Here is an 18,975-nt window from a genome sequence, read left to right as displayed (position 1 = left end):
TCCGAGGGTATTATGGTAGACACTTGATATTAGTATCAAGAGTTCCGCTGTTCTGTCAGAGAACGTACGTGATAATTACCCAATGGTCGTTCACTAACATCCAAAGACATTTCCATAACAAGTTCAAGTTTGCATTCATTTTTTTCATACCCTAATTCCTGGCTCCTTACTTCTCCTTCCCAAATAAGTCTTTCTCAACCATTTGTCTGCAAATCGGATGATAAAAGTCCTTGTTCTTCTCGAACGTCTTGACCGCTAGATCGCGATTGGCTTCATTCAGCAGCCTGAACATGGGCCTCACAAACTTCATGCGACCAATTTGACCCAATAGCTCAGCAGATGGCTGGTACGATTCTTCCGCCTTGGCCATGAGACCGATGCTCAAGTATCGTGATGATACCTCGATGTTTTGAGTAGTCTTGTAGCCATAAGTCGCACCGAGCAAGTGGACATTCTCGGCTGAGAATTTGCTTGCAAAGGATTGGAGACGTTCAAGGAAAACAACGGATTGATTGGATACCCATCCTTCGATGTCTGACGCCTTAGGCTTGAAGTCGCTCGAAGACGAGACGAGCGCCTCCCACTTGTCCGCCAACTCGTAGCAACTCTTGACCATAGTCTGGTCAAAGTCCGGCTTGACTGGGTAGCCAGGCGCGTAGAACAGCTTGTCCCAGTCAAAGCTATCCAACTTTGCCTTGGACTCAGCATCCTTCTCGAAGAAGTTTATCAGGCAGCTCTTGAAGTCGTAGCTGTCTACGCTCTTGAACTTGAATGTATCAAAGTAGTGGGGAATGAACGAATCCCACTTGTCCTTTCCGAGCAGTAGCTCAAACTGGTACAGGGCATGGAACCCCTTTTCGTATGGAATAGAGGAGAATGCATCATCCGGATCCTGGCCCTTGAGATCCAAGACCAGCTTGGTGTAGGGGTGGTCTTTCCCATAATTTTCAATGCTTTGCTCAAGTGCTTTCCAGCCAATGATGGCAGAGAAATGGCGGTGTGCTTCTCCGTGAAGGGCAGCAGCGATTCTGCGTTCCAAGTACGTAGTCCAGCCTTCGTTCAACCAAAAGTGCTCCCAGCTGGCTGCGCTAACGAGGTTGCCGGACCAAGAGTGCGACAGCTCGTGGGCAATGACATCAACATTCTGTTTGTCTCCTGAGATGATGGAGGGTGTAGCGTATGTCCAGACGGGGTTTTCCATACCTCCGTATGGGAAGGATGGGGGCAGAATGAGTACGTTATATTGTCCCCACTGGTAAGCAGGCGAAACAATGGACTCGAGCGCCTTCATAAAAGGCTCGATTTCTCCGTCGAGCTCATCCTTGCACTTGAGAAGCTCCTCAGGGCCAGTCCAGACGGTGCTGCGCGGACCGATGCTGGCAGATGCCAGATCACCACTTGCAACAGCAAAAAGATAGACAGTCATTGGAACCTTCTGCTCAAACGTATACTTCATAGTACCACTCTCGCCATCCTTCTTGGGCGGCTGGTAGTCAGTGGCGCCCGTTGGCAGACCCGAAGCAAGGACCGGCAGTGGTGAACGAAGGGCAAAGCTAAAGGTTGATTTAACGTCCGGAGTATCCTGGCAAGGAAACACTGATCGTGCGTGAATTGCCTGGCATTGCGAAAACATGTATGGGTGCTTCTTGTTTGATGTTTGCGCAGGCGTCATCCACTGCAGCGCCGTGCATTTGTCGGTAGTGGCAACTTTAATCTCAATATCAACCGTCTTGCCCTTTGGCACCTGGGATGGGAGAGTGATGGAGAGCGGGCTACCATATGGCTCTACACGGTCGCCAACGTTGAATTTGACACTCTTGCCTTCAACCTCTACGACGGAGATATCCAAGTAGCTTTTTTTGTTAGTATTGCGTTTGATTAAATTGCCTTTTCCTATGCTCAGACATACCTCGCATCTAGTACAACCTCTTTCACATCTTCATCCGTCAAACACTCCAACGTAAGCACCACACTACCGAACAGCCTCTTGCGCTCGAAATCAATATCAAAATCCACGCTCGTATGTCTCGTCACAAAATTGTGATAATTGGACAAGGTGTTTGGGTCCCGCGGCGTGCGAATTTCAACACGCGGGTCCGAGCTAGATTCTGCTACCATGGCTGCGACGGTGAGGTGCTGTGTCGTTGCGAAGCGTGCTCTTTGGGTTTGTGAAATCTGGCTTATGTTGGAAGTGAGGTGAGGCTGTCGTTGTTTGGGGGCTGGGCACAACAACGGTGGCAGAGGCGATGTGCGAGTGAGGGCGGGACGACCAGTTGGTACAGTCAGGTATCGAGCAAGTCGGAGTGGAGTAACTTCATATGCCGATCGATGCCGCAGGGCAACAAGCGACCTGCCTAATGCACTTTTGACCAACATCTAGGATACCCACGTTTGCAGACTGATATTAGTGCTAGGCGCGAGAAGCCGAGCACCAAAATGTGCACGTGCGAGTGTGTTTACTTAGCGCATCTTGATCTTGTCCCGCTATGGATTCAGTGGAAGTGCACGGTGTTCGGCAGTCCGACCAAAACCGTCGTTATACTAGTGAATTCTACACGGATGTACATTTTACGCCTATGCTTTTACAGCCGATCCAACTGGACTTGGTGGTAACAATAATTACAGGAATGACAAGAGACTGTGCAGAAATAATGCATTGCAAATCCGCAGGGTCACACCCAAATCCGCACTAAGCTATAAAACCATGCAGGCAGCTATAAAACTCCAACCCTAACTCCGAAGCTGCTTGATTGCCGCTTAGTCTTTCTTGTTTCCTTCACTCTTTCGTGTCCTTTCTCTGAGCACGAGATTGATATCTGGTCTGGCAGATTGATACTGCTTCGCAGACCTTGACGCTGAGCGCTCACTGGTCGAAGCGAGCGTCTCTTCCGCTCGTGACCTACCCCTGTTGCGTTCTTCGTCTCCAATTTCGAAAGCGTCATCTTGCAATTCTATGAGGTCACCCAGATCGCCGCCGACAGCTCCAATCACAGGTACAGCAGACCGTTTGCCCTGTCCGGGGGTGCCTGGTTCATTCAGAAGCTTTTGCGCTTGTGTACCGACCTTCCTCACCCAACCCTCTATTGCACCACCTAACTCTTGAAAGTCAAGACCAGGGCCACCAAGTGGTGTGACAGCTCCGGAACCACCGTATTGACTCGGTGTTCCTGCACCCGCATCTAGCAAGCTCGGCGCCCATGGTGTAAAGTATTCTTGGCCAGGTGGTGGCGCCACATTTGGTAAGTACTGAGCAAACTTTTTGTTCAGACCATCTTGCGCAGGCCCTGGGCTTCGTACATTTCTGCCCAATGTGCCTACACCACCTGGGCCTTGCAAAGCCCAGGGTTTGCCTGACGTACTCCTTTGCCGACTGTGCGCCGAGGCCGAGGAAAGATTACTTGATGCACGCGGTCTCACGGGTTGAGAAGGAGAGCTCGTAATGGGATTTGTCGATGTGGACGAGCGAGGGACATCGACAGATGGTCGAGGCGTAGAGGCATCTGAGTAAGCAAGAGACTTTCGTCGGGCCGGCGGAAAGAAACCCAACGCTCTACGTGGCATCCGGGCAATCTCTGTTGGTTGTCTCTCGTTAGGTAGTAGTACCCAAGAGTCATGCTTCCATGGCGGTTCTGGATCAGAAGAGGAGGTAATAGTAGTAGTAGTAGTGTCCTGGTTCTTTAGTTTTGGTGAACTCCAACCATTGGGAAGACCCTGTGTGTTCGCAGCCGAAGTCTTGCTACTTGAGCTATCGGCATATTCCCCTAGCAGAAGATCTTCTGTAGGAAGCGCATCTGGCCCTTGTACTGGTCGTCCCTTGACGCCACAAGCATCTACTGGCAGCACAACTTGCTTCTTGATCTGTATGCTGTCGTTTGGCCACATGCGATTCGCTTTGCGTAGTACTGCCTGCTCACAGTTGTATTTGATGCTTAGACCTGCTAGGGTGTCCTGTGGTCGGACATGGTGGATGTATACGAGCGCGTCTTGATCCTCGTTCTCGGTGGCAGCCCCGGGAGTACTTAGGTCCTCGTCCGAATTTCTGCGCTTTATGCGGCCCACAGAGTCTGGTACTAAATGTTCGTTGGCGGTCAAGAGGTCCTTGCGCTTCAATGCCCTGACCATAGCCTCCCTCTCCTCATGTGTCCCAGCTCCCACATGCGAACCGGCGCCTGCGGGGCCCCAGTGCTTCGGCGGAGGTGCGCTCGTTGATGTGCGGCGTCCGTGACCGGATTTCCTCTTGCGGGTATCATCCGAGGTGTCGCTAGCCATGACGGTGGCTGCGATACCCTGGATAGCCGACCATGAGTTTCCCAGGAGCCCCGATAATGCTAGTGAGGGTGATTTCAGAGGTTGTGCTCCCGGAGAGCGCTGGAAGGAGGATAAAGGACTGGAGGTGACGTTGAGACGAGAAGACGAGGCGGTTCCCGTACGTGAAAGCGAGCCAGGAGAGGCATTCCGCGAGGGTAGTCTCGAGGTACCCCTACTCGGGCCACTGTCGCTCCCGTCGGTCGCGTAAATGTCATCTTCGACCGAGATCAGCCTCTTGGTTCTTGGCCGCAGGGTCGAGCCGCTCTGGGAGGTGGATAGTGAAGAGCCATTGGAGGGGTTCATGGCATGCGGACGCCAGGCGGAGTGGGTAAGGGTGGTGCTGCATAGGCCAAATGATTGGAGTGGTCGGGAAGCCGCATGACATGAGGGTTATGGGAACATTGCGCGGATGTTGAGAGCAAGAGCTGGGGGTGTTGTGAGTATGTGTGTGGGCGGATGCCGGGGTGTCGTGAGTCTCGAATAGCTGGGGAAAGGAAGCGCTACGTAACGTAACCGGAGTTGCACCACCCCTTCAATCAAGCACGGCCCTGCACTGTGCCGCCCAACCGCCAGAACCTGCGATGCCAAGTCACTAAGAGAAGACCTGCAATGCGCCCAAATGAAGCTGATACGTAAGTAATTGCGGCTTGCTGGGCCCCTCGTACCTCTAGGTCACTGTGGACTGCCGCGTGACGATAAGGACAGATAACGATCGGCTTCGTACCATGCCATATTCGGGCCATTTGAGCAGCGAACCTTCACTGTGCATTTGCTTCGAGGTAAACAATCGGGAATTGACATGTTGAATCACTCGCAGCTAGTGCCTATATGTACTCGTCTCTACAGCAAAGTCATTGCCATCCGATGGCTTTGGATCATTTGACCACTTGGAAAGCAAACGCCACACACTACTAATACACCCTGCACCGAACATAGAAAAGCAATCATCAATCGTCATACTGTAAGGAACACGGAAAACGGCAGACCGCCACTTAGAAGACGTATAAGTGTGCTGGTCATCGAAAAGGACTGGAGCTGGTTGTCGGATCCACATCTTCAAACTCCAGCTCAAAGGCATCAACCTCCTCAAACTTTTTTCTTATAGCAGCCAGCTTTTCAGAATGCTCAATCGCAGACACCTCAGTCGTCTCTGCTTCGTTCTGAGCCCCAGTCTCATTCTCTTTGTCCGAAGAGATCCTGCGGCTATAAGTCCTACTGGACTTTTGCGCGGCTTTTGATGCTTTCGCCGGTCCAGCCTTCTTCCCCCGCGCCGTCTTCTTTGTTGCCTTTGGTGATGCCAGCTTTCCAGCGCCTTGCCGCTGGCGGATCCTTCGTTCGGGCATCTGCAACTCGTCTTGGTCTGAGTCGGCTTGTTCAGCGTCTTCTGAGGACTCTATATCAAACTCGTCACGATCACGTAAGCGGTTGCGCCTACGAGGCAGCAGATCTTTGAGTTGTGCAGTTGAGATACTTTGGTCTGCCTTCTTTTTGGACGCCCGTTTAGCTTTTGCAGGCGTTTCTGTCTCTTCGCCTTCGGATTCATCATCTATCACATGTGTTTTGGCTCGCTGTCCTCTACGGCGTGGTCGGGTATGTGTCGGTGATGGTGGGGGCTTGGACATTTCTCGTAATGGACTGCTTGACATAGGAGATGCCAGTGTGTCACTCATAGGCTCTTGATTTTCTTGAGTTTGCTCAACGACTTGTCTGCGTGGCGTTGTGATTTCTGGTAAGCTGGGGGATTGAGACCTTTCCGGCTCTGTGTCACTTGCAGACTGTGGACTGGCCGGGGGCGACGATTGTGGTACTTGGACTACTGGTGACAATTTCCGCTTTCTGCCACGGGAACCAGAGCTAGAGACGTGGGTGCCACTATCATTCCGTGTCTCTTGTTCAGGTGCATGCCTTCGTACATTGAGGGGGGTTGATTCGGCGTGTGGGAGGAAATCGTCAAAGTCGAGATTGTCGGTATTGTCCAGACTATCGTCGTCGTTATCCTCGACGTCTGTTGTCTGCTGTACCATGCGCAATAAACTTGGCTGTCGGGCTCTCCGCTTGAAGTTGGTCAAAGCTAGTATTGATCTTTCGTGTGCAGGTGTCGCGCCAACCTTGACAGCGGATGGTGGGCGTGTACCGTGGGCTGGAGAATTTGAGCCGAGTGACGAGAAAGTGAGATCGCCAAAGCCACTGTCCTCTTCTACATGGGAGCTTTCGGCCTGGATGTCTTGTTGCGTAGGTGCAGTGATAGCAGGCGATGATTTCCCTGTAGACTTCCTAGCGCTACTCCTGCTTGTTCGCGCTCGCTTGGAAGCGCTAGACCCTGGTGTACGATTCTTGCTTGATGATTCTAGAACTTGATCTTCTTCTTCTTCTGCTGGCAACGCGCCGGCCATTGTGAGCTCAGCTTCGCCACGAACCTCTGGTGTATTCTCCCCAGGCATTTTCCTCTGTGATCGCGTTGATCTAGTCCTGGTAACAAGACCGTCGCTATCCTCGCTGAAGTTGTTGACTGGTTCGCTAATTTTCTTGGTTGGTGCTGGGATGGATTCCGCTTGCTGCTTGACCGCGGGGGCGGCCTTTGGCTTGCTCGGCTTCGCGACACGCGACGCGACTTTTGCTCTAGGCGGGCGAGGCATTGTCGCAAGCGATCAGTATGACTTTTTGGTGGCAATGATTATCAGGCGCAGTCGCAAGAGGATGTGGGAGGTGAGCTCAGAATGGGCGGCGACCGTGCGATAGCGATGGTGACGAGGGCGTGTCGAGGTCGTGACGCACTGAATTCACCATCTAGCGCGGAGCTAGACGCGCGAATGGTTGGGTCACGTGTACGCAACTTGTAGCAGAACTTTGCCGGGTTGAGGAGCAGGTTGACTCATGTTCTTTTTTTTCAAATCAGGCGTGCAGATAAAAAAAGAGAGTATTGCCTGGATTGGCAGGCTACAGCATTGAGGGCGCCCAAGGAAGGTGCGTTAGGGGGGCTCAAGGCAACGACGGTAGAAGCATCATACATAAACCTGGATGAGCTGCCTCGACACACAGGCTGCAATCCACGATCCAGCAGAACCATCACTCTGTGCAATTCAACATCAGCTTACTTCCAACATGACTAGCTCGAAGCCTCTAGAGTACTCTGCTGATTTGCAGGAGTTTGCCATTTCTGCACCCGAGTACTTGAGCCAACATGGGCAGCACGACGTCCTCGTCACTGGAGCAGTAGTGTTTGACAAGGAGGGCAAGCTTCTGCTGGTACAACGTGCAGCTGATGAGAGGGCGTTTCCCGATTGCTGGGTAAGTTTGCGGAGGATAGTTGTTGCTTTTGATTGGCACTGTCACATGTCAAGTGCGACGGGTGGAGATTAACAAAGAACAGGAGATTCCCGGGGGCAAGGTGGAAGATGACGACGAAACAATCCTACATGGTGCGGCGCGAGAGTTGAAGGAAGAAACGGGACTTGGGGCGACGCGGGTGCTTGGAAAGGTGGCGCAGTTTACATTTGGCGACGAGGAGGCCGGTCGGCCGACGACGAGGTGGTTGAAGCTCATTTTCGAGATGGAGGTGGAGCATGCTGACGCCGTCGTACTTGACCCGGTGGAGCACCAGCGGTTTGTGTTTGCTTCTGAGGAAGAGGTGGCCAGGGAGCGAGCAGGCGAGATAGTGCTCCAATACATCAACGCGACGAACAAGGCGGTCAAGCTGGAGGCGTTCAAGCGCAGAGGCGAGGCCCAGCCGTCTTGATCGGTGTCGATTGTCATTTACTAGCGGACGTGTGAACCCAGTATGCGATCCTTCGCCCAGGGGCCGCAGCATGTGATGGCGGCCCCGTCGATTAGCGACGGGACATGTGTAGGCAGGCATGTGTGCATGGAGACGGAGGCCTGCAGGCGCATGCTTGGACGGCGCCGGGCGGGCGGGCGTATATGGCCACAGGGTGCATCACAAGCGCACTGGCAGCGAGTGAAGGTGGCCAGGCATGTCTCCGACCTGAAACCCATTGTAGGCTTATGTAATTGCAAGGTCGATTCGGACGACAGGCAACACAGTATGTAAACCTAACCGCACAGTCGCGTGTTTGGCAGCTGTGATCGATGCTTTTGCCGCAGACTCCCGTGCACCCCAGCGCCCGCACTAGTCGCTACCGACCGCAGAAGACGACCAGACGGCGGGCGAATCACAACCTCAACCCTCGACGACAACGCTGAGCGAGACCGAGACGGCGACGACATGGCGGCCGAGCACTCCTTCATGGCCTCCGCAGTGCCCGCCGCAGTGCCCGCTGCAGCGCCGCAGCCCCTCGCAGCCCAGCCCGGCAGTAATGCGTCTCCGTAGGTGCTGTCGCGCGCCCTTCGAGTACCGCATGCTCATGATCGTATAGGCCGTCCGCAACGCCGCAGCCGCAGGCTGCCTCCGCCTCTGCCGGCCCAGGACATCCCTCGTTCCGGCGACAACGCGCCAGCCGGGCGTGCGAAAGTGAGTGCAACCCACGTCTGCGCAATCCCCTGACGCGCGCGAGAAGAATGCTGTCGAGGTCGGTGGGATAGTTGGGAGAGGAGGCCTGCACGAGCCTCGGCACCTCGGTCAACCACACGAGAGACGACGATTGCTAACCACGACGCATCGCAGCATGCCACGCCAGGAAGGTGAGCCCTTGGCTGCCACATCTGCCCCGCTGCCGCCACTAAGCTCATGAGTACAGGTACGGTGCGACGCTGCCTCGCTCGGCATTCCCTGCACCAATTGCACCGCCTTTGGCATCGAGTGCCGCATTCCCCAGCCTAAGCGCAAGAAGACACAGACGGCCCGCGCAAAGGACGCTGAAAGGTACTGTGACTGCACCCGCAACCATCTGCACATAAGCCTGACGCTACACCAGTGAGCGAGGAGACAGCGACGACCGCTCTCCAGCGAGCACCTCAGTCGAGCCGCGCGAGAGATCAATCGTATTCAACGCCGAAGATGGCACTCCGTCCACCACCGTCTCGCCTGCCTACGCCGCCCAGCAGGCTACCCATAATGGCACCTATGTGCAGTTTATGAAACCAAAGTTTGCCAGGGCCCCGATCAAGGAAGCCGGCCGCGTGGCATATATGGGCGAGTCTTCCAACCTGTCGCTACTTGTCCACGACCGCTATGGCACCACCGATGTCGTCCACTACCCCCTGCCCGAAAATGTGCGAGGCGCAAAAGCAAGAGTCAATGAGATGGACAACATGGAGATTGAGATACTGCACCAACGGGGCGCTTTCCTACTCCCCCCGCGCGCCCTGTGTGACGAACTCGTCGAGGCCTTTTTCAAATGGGTAGCCCCCGTCGTTCCCGTCATCAACCGCAGCCGCTTCATGCGCCAATACCGCGATCCCAAGAACCCTCCCTCGCTTCTCCTGCTCCAGGCCATACTCCTCGCAGGCTCGCGGGTATGTACAAACCCACAGCTGATGGACTCTAGCGGCTCGACAACACCCGCCGCAATGACCTTTTACAAGCGCGCAAAGGCCCTCTACGATGCCAATTTTGAAGACGATAGGGTCACCATTGTTCAGGCGCTTATTCTCATGGGTTGGTACTGGGAGGGACCTGAGGATGTGACCAAGAACGTCTTCTACTGGATAAGAGTGGCAATCGTAGTGGCTCAGGGCTCAGGCATGCACCGAAGCGTCGAAGGCTCGCAACTATCCCGGTCCGACAAACGCCTATGGAAGAGGATTTGGTGGACGTTGTACAGTCGCGACCGTTCAGTAGCTGTCGCACTTGGCAGACCAGTGGCCATTGATCCCGAAGATTCTGATGTAGAAATGGTCTCGGAAGACGACTTTATTGACGACGAGGCGGATCACCTTGCAGAGTACCCGCCAGATCCGGTGCATGTCCAATTCTTCATCAACTATGTTAAACTGAGCGAGATTATGGGTCTGGTGCTGTCACAACAGTACTCGGTCGCATCAAAACATCGCAGATCGAATGCTATTGACCTCACCCACAGTGATATGGCTCTTGCCGATTGGCTGCAACACTGTCCACCCGAAGTGCAGTGGGACCGTAGCCGTCACCATTTCTGGGCGGCCTTGCTCCACTCCAACTACTAGTGAGTTTCTCCGCTACATGCAAATGACTTAATCTAACACCAGCAGCACCACTTTGTGTCTTCTGCACAGAGCACACATGCCGTCGGCAAGCTCACCAAAGGCCAACAATTTAGATGGGTTTGGCGAAGAGCATGCCTACCCTTCAAGAAACATCGCATACCAAGCAGCTGCCATGATTACTTCAATTGTCGAAAACCTCCGAGCTCACGACGAGATACGGTATACACCGGCATTCATCGTCTACAGCTTGTTCTCGGCGCTCATCATGCATGTATATCAGATGAAATCCTCAAACAAGTCCATCGTCTCGGCAACGGAGCAGCGACTGCAGATTTGTTTAGATGCTCTCAAGGAGGTCTCAAAAGTATGGCTTGTTGCAAAGATGGTCCATACTTTGTTTGAGTCCATTCTTGGAAACAAACATCTTGAAGAGCGTTTGCAAAAAGCCGCGGGTAGGAATCATAAGAAAAACAAGGTTCCTTCTGCACCACAGATACCACCCCCACCCCCAAAGCCTACTCAAGAATCGTCTAAACGCAAATTTGATGACATGGATTTGGGGTTTCCAGTCCCAAGCGGCCCTCCAGCGGCGCAGGTATCCTACGAGCGGTCAAGACCACAGACTCCAGCAGTCACACCTTCTCGCGATTTGCAGCCTCAGCAACAGATGCCCCAGATGAGTACAGGATCACCGCAAATGAACCGGCAAAATCAAGATGCTTTCATGGGACCATCACGATCGGGAACACGTCCTACAACCCCATTCAATCCATCGTATTCATATCCTGGCACCCCGCCGGATCTCTTCCTCATTACCCGAGACACACCAAACATCAGCCAGGAGGTCTGGCAGAATTTTCAACCAGATCAATTATTCCCTGCTGACACTCAGGTCAACTTTCCGCAAATGTCGCCGATGCAGAATCACAGTCTTGTAGATCCTGCGTTAAGTCAGCCCCAAAACATGTCTATTCCCCAGCATTCACAGCAGCAGGCGGCGGGCGGTCAGCAGTCGATCTCAACCGCGCAGGCCAATGTAGGCATGCCCTCTGGGTATGATAGTAACAATAATCAAGCTTGGCAACAGCAGATGGAGATGATGTCTCAAAATCAACAACAGCACGGTGGACAGGACGATGCTTGGAGCAATAGTTCTGGGGGTAGACACAATCCTATTGTACCCATGAGCCTGAATGTAGATGACTGGTATGTTGTGTTTCTGATTCTTTTCTTCATCTCACTAACGTTCTGGGATAGGTTCAACTTCTTTGGCATCAACGGCGAGACTGACATGTCACACCTGTTTCAACAAGGTCCTTCATAACCCTTTTAATCATATGCAGTATATTGTGCATTTTCGAGTTGGCGTCGTAGCTAGGCGCCATTTTGCAGGAGAAAGCATCTCAAGGCGTTTGATGAGTCCGCATCCTATGGACGTGTTTCTTCCTAGTCCTGAAATGTAAATGTAGCTAGGATAATCTGTATACCATGTCAAAATAACCAATTCACAAGATTTAAGCTCGCCTAGTCACAATCAAGTTTTTGATGTGCGTCTTGTCTACGCGCCACCATTTGATAAATTAAAGCTTGGTGTTTGGTTGTACATGCTCAGTGTATTCCAGTAGGATTCAAATGCCATGATGATGTTGCGATCCGTGGTTTTTTGTTGAAATGCTCGCCAAGAGAAGAATGAATTGTCCCTAGTTTGGTTTGATACGATCTAGTAACTTCATCATACTTAGCGAAATGGCAATACGCCGTTAATTTAAATTAATAGAAACACAAATACTATGACAAACCTTCACTAACGTTTCCAAACTTGCAGGCCTCAGTGCTCGATACTTTGCGGTTGCCGCAGATGATCCACCGGTTGCCGTTCCCCGCATTTGGTGCTAAACCTGATTTGGCCTAGCACACTTTGGCTTTCGGAACCTCCAACATCATGCACGCGAGACGGACCAGAACAACGTGAGCCAGACGCATCCACGCACACAGGAGTTGGCTGGCAATACTGGAATCAGGTTTGTGACAATTTCTTAGCGCACACCTCTTGTCGTTCCCCTTTCCCCTCCTTAATCTGTAAAGCTCGAATTGGAGTCGCACCACGCCGCACGTCGCAACCGAGCTACCGTCATTGCGCCTTACGGCCTCACTCACGAAGCAGTTGCATCATCACCTATTCACTTTGTCGCTGCTATCACCGCTCGTGCTCTGTAAAATCTCATACCTCTAGTGTTGTTACCTGCGGCGCAGCTCAAAGTCCAGTATTTTAATAATACCATACTGACCACCCTGTCACTATAGATTCGAGTCCAGAACCACGACGACGTACGTCTTTGGCGATGTTTCAAGCACAACAGAATCAGGGACGTGGGGCTCCCCTAGGCGCGAATCGGTTACAAAACGGAAAGATGGGTGAGAATGCTCTCGAAGGGATAGATACATCAGTAGGCTGACCTCGGTTTGCGGGTAGGAGGCGGGTCTCAATGGGGATTTGGAGCCCCCATGGGGGCACCAGGACTATCAAACGCTCAAACAAGGACAAACAACGGCGCCATGTCAAGCTTTGCGCAAGCAATGGGTGGTTCACAGCCACACACGCCGTTGAATCTTGAGTAAGCCTCTCTTTACAACGACGAAGAAGACACAAAAGGATTGTGGGGCAAGAGGAAGTCTGATACATGGAAAATGGTGGAATATACAAAGCATGATTTGGATGTTGACAAATTACAGGGAGTTCCCCTCGTTATCAGGTGCGCCGCAAACGCAGCAAAATACGTCTGCGCAACAGATGTGGGCAAACCCGACGCTACGAACAACACAGCAGAATCAGCAAAACACGATAGGAAGGCCACAAGGACAAGGCCAACAGCAAGGTCAGGGGCAGGCTGGGCAAGCTTCAAATCAGCAACATCAAAACCAGGGCCAGGATGATTCGTCACAAAGCCAGTTTTCGGGAGCCGGCGATGACTACCGATTCGGCGGACAGGGTGGTGTCGGTCAACTCGGAGGCGTCCAACCGCAGACGGGCAACATTGACGAGTTTCCACCGTTAGGTGGCGGTGGTGGCGACATTGCCCCAGATCGAAGAGCGGGGTTAATACAGAATGCTGCGGCATTTGGGACCAACGCGAATGCTTTCCCAGGACTCGGGCAAACACGGAATGGTCTTTCAAGTCCGACAGACAGCCAGCAAGATCGGGGCATCAATCCCACTGTAGGTGGAAGGGGGCTTCCAGGTGGAGGTAGGCAAATGCAAGATCGCATGCAAATCCAGTCACTCACGCAATCAGCATCGCGAACACCGTTCGAAAACATGCGAGCAGGCAACCCTTCAGACGTATGTGCCCTGTGAGATAAAGCAGCGCGCTAGCTAATAGCATGAAGAGCAACCAACGGACAGCCCAGTCTGGCAACATGTTCTCCCTGGGGCACCAGATAGGAATGCGGAGTGGTGGTGATCTTGCTCCGGGTGCTCAACGGGCCCAGCAAGGCCAGTTTGAGCAAACATTTGGGGCTGATGCTATGGGCTCGCCAAATGCTCAGAGTATGCCACACAAGAAACTATCAGAGATGACCGACTCAGAACGATATGGGTTACCCGGACTTTTATCTATGATTCCGATGGAGAGTCCTGATTACTCAACCCTAGCCATGGGCCAAGATTTGACTGTTCTGGGCTTGGATTTGAGCCGACCTGAGTGTGTGCCATTCCATGCATTGCGTATTCTTGCTAACAGCGCCTTACAGCAACTTGCCACTACATCCAACTTTTGGTTCACCCTTTGTCGAATCAAACGTCAAGCCAGTAATACCTCCAGATTTCACCCTTCCAGCAGCGTACACAGTGACAAATGTGCCGCCACTCCATTCCAAGATGACAAGCTTTTCAGCAGAAACTCTCCTCGCCATCTTCTACCAGTATCCAAGAGACATCCTACAGGAAATCGCCGCACAAGAACTGTACAACCGCGACTGGCGATGGCATATCAAGCTCCAGCAGTGGATGATGAAAGATCCAGATCTCCCAGCGCCCATCCGTCTCTCACCAAAGGAAGAACGCGGCTGGTATCTCTTCTTTGACGTCAACAACTGGAGGAGAGAGAGGGTGCGTAAATCTTTGTGTGTCTATTTTGAAATATATATATCTGACATTCAAACCAGAGAGAGTTCGAACTCAACTATGATCACCTCGATCAACGCCATGGCAGCCCGGCAATGACGGGACAGATGTAGGGAGCCTGTGACGCTCAACAGGCAACAACTGTATAGTTACGATAGATGTAGCAAAGGGCATATGGCTGCTCTGGTGGAAGGGGGAGGGAGATTTTGTAATTGCTGCATTGCAAAGAATGAGAAGCTCCTGATGTGCATGATCGGGCTGTTCATGATTCGATTTCGTATTCTTGTGCGTTTTTTTGTTGTGATGTGATGTGATGTGACGAGTAGTACTTTTTCAAGTGATTGTGCATACACCCTTTTTATGTATTTTGGTTTCTCAAGTTCGGAAATATTTACACTACTTATTTGATCGACTTTTACCTAATTTCTACATCAACATTTGCTTTAGCACTTTTTTACTATTTTTATTTATTTTGATTTTCGCTCCAGCAAAAAAAAATATTATCGTGATCGGAATCACACACCAGCGAAACGCCCCCCCCCAAGTCTCTCTTGAAATATAAAAAACCTTCGGTCAACTATGATTGGAACTGGAAAAATAATTGAAAAAACCTCTCCTACATCAATCATCGCTCTACTTTTTAACCATCGCGGAACAAAAGGAACTACATCAGTATCTCTCTCTCTCTCTCTCTCTCTCTTTCTTCACCCTCAAATCGCTTTTTTTGTCGACAAATCACCAAGGCATAGATATATTTACTCATTTACCAAACAACCACCTCCATCGCCTTTATTTATACCTTCTCAACTCATCCAACTGAAATAGTAAAAACAAAGAAAACCCCTTTCCTTTAAACCACACTCATCGCAGCAGGAACATGTGTATTACCTAGTTAGTCAACTCACCGCAAATCCTGTTACATTGTGACTCTAGAGTCAAACATCTCGTCGTATAAATTTCTTTTTCTTTTGCGCAATGTGAAAACAATGGGTTCAGGAAAGGTAAAAAGTGGTTAACACGGTAAAAACTATTTAGTACCGATTTTTGTTACATATATTCTTTCTACTCTAATTTCGAAAAGAAAACAATAACACGGGTGTGGCAAAAGGGGAATATAGACCGGGGTAGCTACCAACACATATGCTTATATTGTAAAACATTTTCCTTTCGGGGACACGCGGACGCGCGAGACGTAGAATATACAGTGCCGTCACACTGCCTGCCTTGCCTATTCACTAATGAGGGAAGGGGGGGGGGGGGGCGTGGCGGGGGTTGTCGTTCAATGTACAGTTATCATCTTGTTGTAGCCCGCCTCATCGATAGAAGGGACCGCTGTTTCTTTTGAATGGAGTTTTTAGACCATGCAAATTCCCATGGACTAAACCTTATATGTGAGCGGCTGAACAAAGGAGGCGGAAGAGATAGCGTGGAGAAACCAAACTATGTGTCGTAGCTCGAAGAGTACAGGATACACACACGTAACGTACTTTATTTATGAACACAGCGGCTGAAGAATTTAGGCAGGAGGTTATGCGAAGGAAAAATGAATAGCGAACTACAAACTTGTGCTGGTTCCAGTGTCTGATAATTTAAAGGGTATTTCAAGCCGTAACAGAAAGGTCTTGTGACTATACTGCAGTCAAAAATGTCGAATCCTCCTTGCACATTCTCTGATGAAGAGGGAAAAAAAGGGGGGCACCATGGAGACCCTGAAATCCGATACTTCAAGGCGCTCCTCATGACCCATGCGCTTTCAGGCGCCATTAGTGGCCGCTTTCCTAGGCTGGCTGCTCATGATACCCTAACGGGCGCTATCAGCATGCAAGTAAGAGGAGACATATCGTCGGTATGAATAGAAAACTAAGCTCAGAGCCATATCTGCCTGTCATGCTGCTGACTCCGCATGAGACATGTCTGCCAAAGTGTTATGATTTCTGATTTTCTTCCCCGTCCTGCAACTGGCATGCTGTGAAAGGCGCTAGATGATCATATCACGACAAACCGATAGACCGGCAGGCAGATGGGGCGGAGGTGGGCCTTTGCATCATGCATATCCCAAGAGACAGTGCCAACCCGTCTTATTGTCTTCTTTTTCGGAGGGAAGAGGTGGAAAACAAAGGAAAATTCGTACCCCATACAGCGAACAGACCATGCGCTAGGAATATTTCGAAGGGGGAGAAAAGAAAGCAAAGTGGATTCTGGTATCGTCCCATATTCATGTACCGTAACTGCACGTTTGATAGGATGATAGGGGAAGAGTTTGCCACCGCCATGTAGTCATTGGGTTTCTTTGACACCCGAAGTCTCTAGTCGTTAGAAAGTCATTCGGGTTGTTGTTCGAGATTTTCATTTGAAAATCGGACACGAGAACAAAGTATGACGAGATTCTGCAGCATGTCAGGGTTGCTAACATATCCAACAGTTGGCGCTCCATGGTACGGACATCAGCGGAGACGCCGGGATGGGTTGAAGTTGCGAACGACATTCTCCTGAAAACTGCTGATAGTCATAGCTTCGGAGGTACCCAGCTGAGTCGAAAATTTCCCAAACGCAAGACCTATTGGTATGGACAAGGACCGGGTTTCTGCCCTTCCTTCTCACCAAGTCGGATGCCAAGAAGAATGGTTGGTTCCTCTTACGATTTTGAAGATAATCCCTAGAAAAAAGCCCGGAACGACCGGCAGTTGGTGCGTTGTCATTGTTTGTTTCATTGCTGCAGCCGCTGCCTTGGCCAATTTGGATCAAAGGGATTACGACAGCTCACATTGACGGCATGTCTAGTGCCAGCTGCTGTGTTCAGCTGACACAAATCACGAATAGCCTGCAGTTTCCAGGGGTAGATGATGGTCTGGCATATGGTCCCGTTTATTTCAAATGGCGGTCCAACGAAAGTGTCCAACGACAACGGGGTGAGATGAGCATTAGCCATGATCCAAATTAGCTACACTCGGTGGGTATAGTCGATACCCACTGGATAGTCACTCGACGCAGAAACAATGCTTGTTTGGAGCGGGGTTGGCGTTGTGGAGTCAATACAGCATCTGAATGTCGCGGAACTGTGGCGTCGCTGATTGCCCGTCCCCGGATTAAAGGATTTAGTGTTCTAACAGTTTTGTGGGGAACAGGCGTATCTTGTGACGGCTCTCGTGTTGTTGTCTCTCTATAAGCCGTTTTTTAGGCTTAGACTTGAACCACAGAGGAATGTGACTTGTGTGGCTAATCAAATCTCGTAATGAACGCCTGACCGGTGATGTCCCGATTTGGGAAGGAAGGAGCTGTCCCCATTCATAGCCGCATGATTGACTTCCACAACATCTGCACAGACCAATCGTTCTTGAAGTGAGCCGGCAGATGTGTGGCTATAGAGTGTGTTTGTCGTACGCGTAGATCTCGGGAAGTGACCGAAACTGGCGCTCAAAGGCTGTAGGCATAGCCTGTCTGCTTAGATATCAAATTCGGCTTTTTGGTGCCCTCTACTTGCTAAAGAAACCAGGACCAGACTGAAAAGCCTTTGTTGTGAAGTCTTGGCTGACGTGTACGAGAGGCAGAAGATCATACGTTTAACCAGAGAAGCCCTCTGTACGTCATGTAGGCGCGGCGCTGGCATTTAGCTATCCTAGATGTATACGCCCCCATCGATAAGTGGTTGGAGGGGCTATCGAATTTTCTCTGGAGCACCAATTAACAAGGTGTTTGACGTTGATTTTGTGATTGTGCGGATGCTATCGGCCGCTCCGTACGACGCCAACGTTCGCTACCGAGCTGTGATGCTGCTAGCCAAACCGAATTTCATATTAGTATGGATTGAGGGAGTAGTAGTCTTGGACATTGTGTGATACTGACATGCCAGAATGCTAATCGAAATCTCAGTCTCTTCGGCTGTTGAAGACATGGATGCCATGGCAATCTGGTTGTGCAGATCTGCGCCTTGCGGAACACTAATGGACATTGCAGACAAAGGGTGCACGAACGTTTCTAAGCCGGAAGTCGAATCAAAGTAGAGTTTATCGCCTCCTAGCGACTCGGGTAGCCGTTGGCGTAAGCTGTGCTGGTTCAACAGTTCCACTGGATCCGTTGTGCGAGTCTTCGGTCCGTAGAAGATGAGCGGTTCGCGCACTTAGGCTAGCTGTCATCCTGTAATCGAAGTCAATTCTAGTCTCGTGTTCTCTGCGCCAAATGGGCTGATCGAGGAACGCGCTGAAGGTACGACAAGACAAGCCCATAGCGGCATCACCTGCGCTCGCTCACGCACAAGGTAGAGAAGGAGCCCATGTTTGCAAGAAAACAAGTGAGATGCGTATGAGTTGGCTACCGCTTCACTCATAGAGCCAGCGAAATGCTAGCTCAACTATGAACGGTCCCCGGCGTAATATCGGCGTGGGTGCTGCCATCAGTCGTCGCAGGTCCTCCATCAAAGAAGAGTTTGCGTCGGCGGGTCCGATGGCTAAACCCCTTGAATTTGG

The 18,975-nt window shown here is 51.3% G+C and overlaps 3 protein-coding genes across 3 annotated transcripts; 2 read left to right on the top strand and 1 right to left on the bottom strand.

The window, feature by feature from the left end:
• Positions 1–166: 166 nt before the first annotated feature.
• PSV08DRAFT_370792 (leukotriene A-4 hydrolase) lies at positions 167–6,944 on the bottom strand (the record flags this gene model as incomplete). Its single annotated transcript, XM_014226056.2, has 6 exons — positions 167–1,853; positions 1,910–2,179; positions 2,691–2,774; positions 2,849–4,648; position 5,229; positions 5,339–6,944. The coding sequence occupies 6 exons, from the start codon at positions 6,942–6,944 to the stop codon at positions 167–169; spliced, it is 5,448 nt and encodes a 1,815-aa protein (XP_014081531.2).
• Positions 6,945–7,355: 411 nt separating this feature from the next.
• Positions 7,356–8,054, top strand: PSV08DRAFT_40275 (NUDIX hydrolase domain-like protein). The gene is made up of 2 exons (XM_014226053.2): positions 7,356–7,596; positions 7,679–8,054. Exons 1-2 carry the CDS (start codon positions 7,411–7,413, stop codon positions 8,042–8,044), a joined length of 552 nt encoding a protein of 183 aa, XP_014081528.1. The 5' UTR covers positions 7,356–7,410; the 3' UTR covers positions 8,045–8,054.
• A 476-nt stretch (positions 8,055–8,530) lies between these two features.
• PSV08DRAFT_370790 (fungal-specific transcription factor domain-containing protein) lies at positions 8,531–14,625 on the top strand (the record flags this gene model as incomplete). The annotated part of the gene is made up of 12 exons (XM_066093199.1): positions 8,531–8,631; positions 8,943–8,946; positions 9,003–9,127; positions 9,180–10,388; positions 10,435–11,595; positions 12,363–12,410; positions 12,701–12,804; positions 12,863–13,004; positions 13,123–13,729; positions 13,828–14,090; positions 14,140–14,497; positions 14,554–14,625. 12 exons carry the CDS (start codon positions 8,531–8,533, stop codon positions 14,623–14,625), a joined length of 4,194 nt encoding a protein of 1,397 aa, XP_065949221.1.
• Positions 14,626–18,975: the final 4,350 nt, after the last annotated feature.

This window comes from Bipolaris maydis (assembly GCF_028858645.1).
Source record: "Bipolaris maydis strain C4 unplaced genomic scaffold PSV08scaffold_6, whole genome shotgun sequence".
NCBI lineage: Eukaryota > Fungi > Ascomycota > Dothideomycetes > Pleosporales > Pleosporaceae > Bipolaris > Bipolaris maydis.
The sequence above is the reverse complement of the archived record's forward strand: the minus strand, read 5'-3'. Positions and strand labels throughout refer to the sequence as shown.

What these genes read in the sequence shown, in the direction of transcription:
- PSV08DRAFT_40275 (XM_014226053.2), top strand. Translation starts at nt 7,411, where the DNA reads ATGACTAGCTCGAAGCCTCTAGAGTACTCTGCTGATTTGCAGGAGTTT. An exon ending in GGGCGTTTCCCGATTGCTGG is followed by an intron (nt 7,597 to 7,678) that starts GTAAGTTTGCGG and finishes AACAAAGAACAG; the next exon opens with GAGATTCCCGGGGGCAAGGT.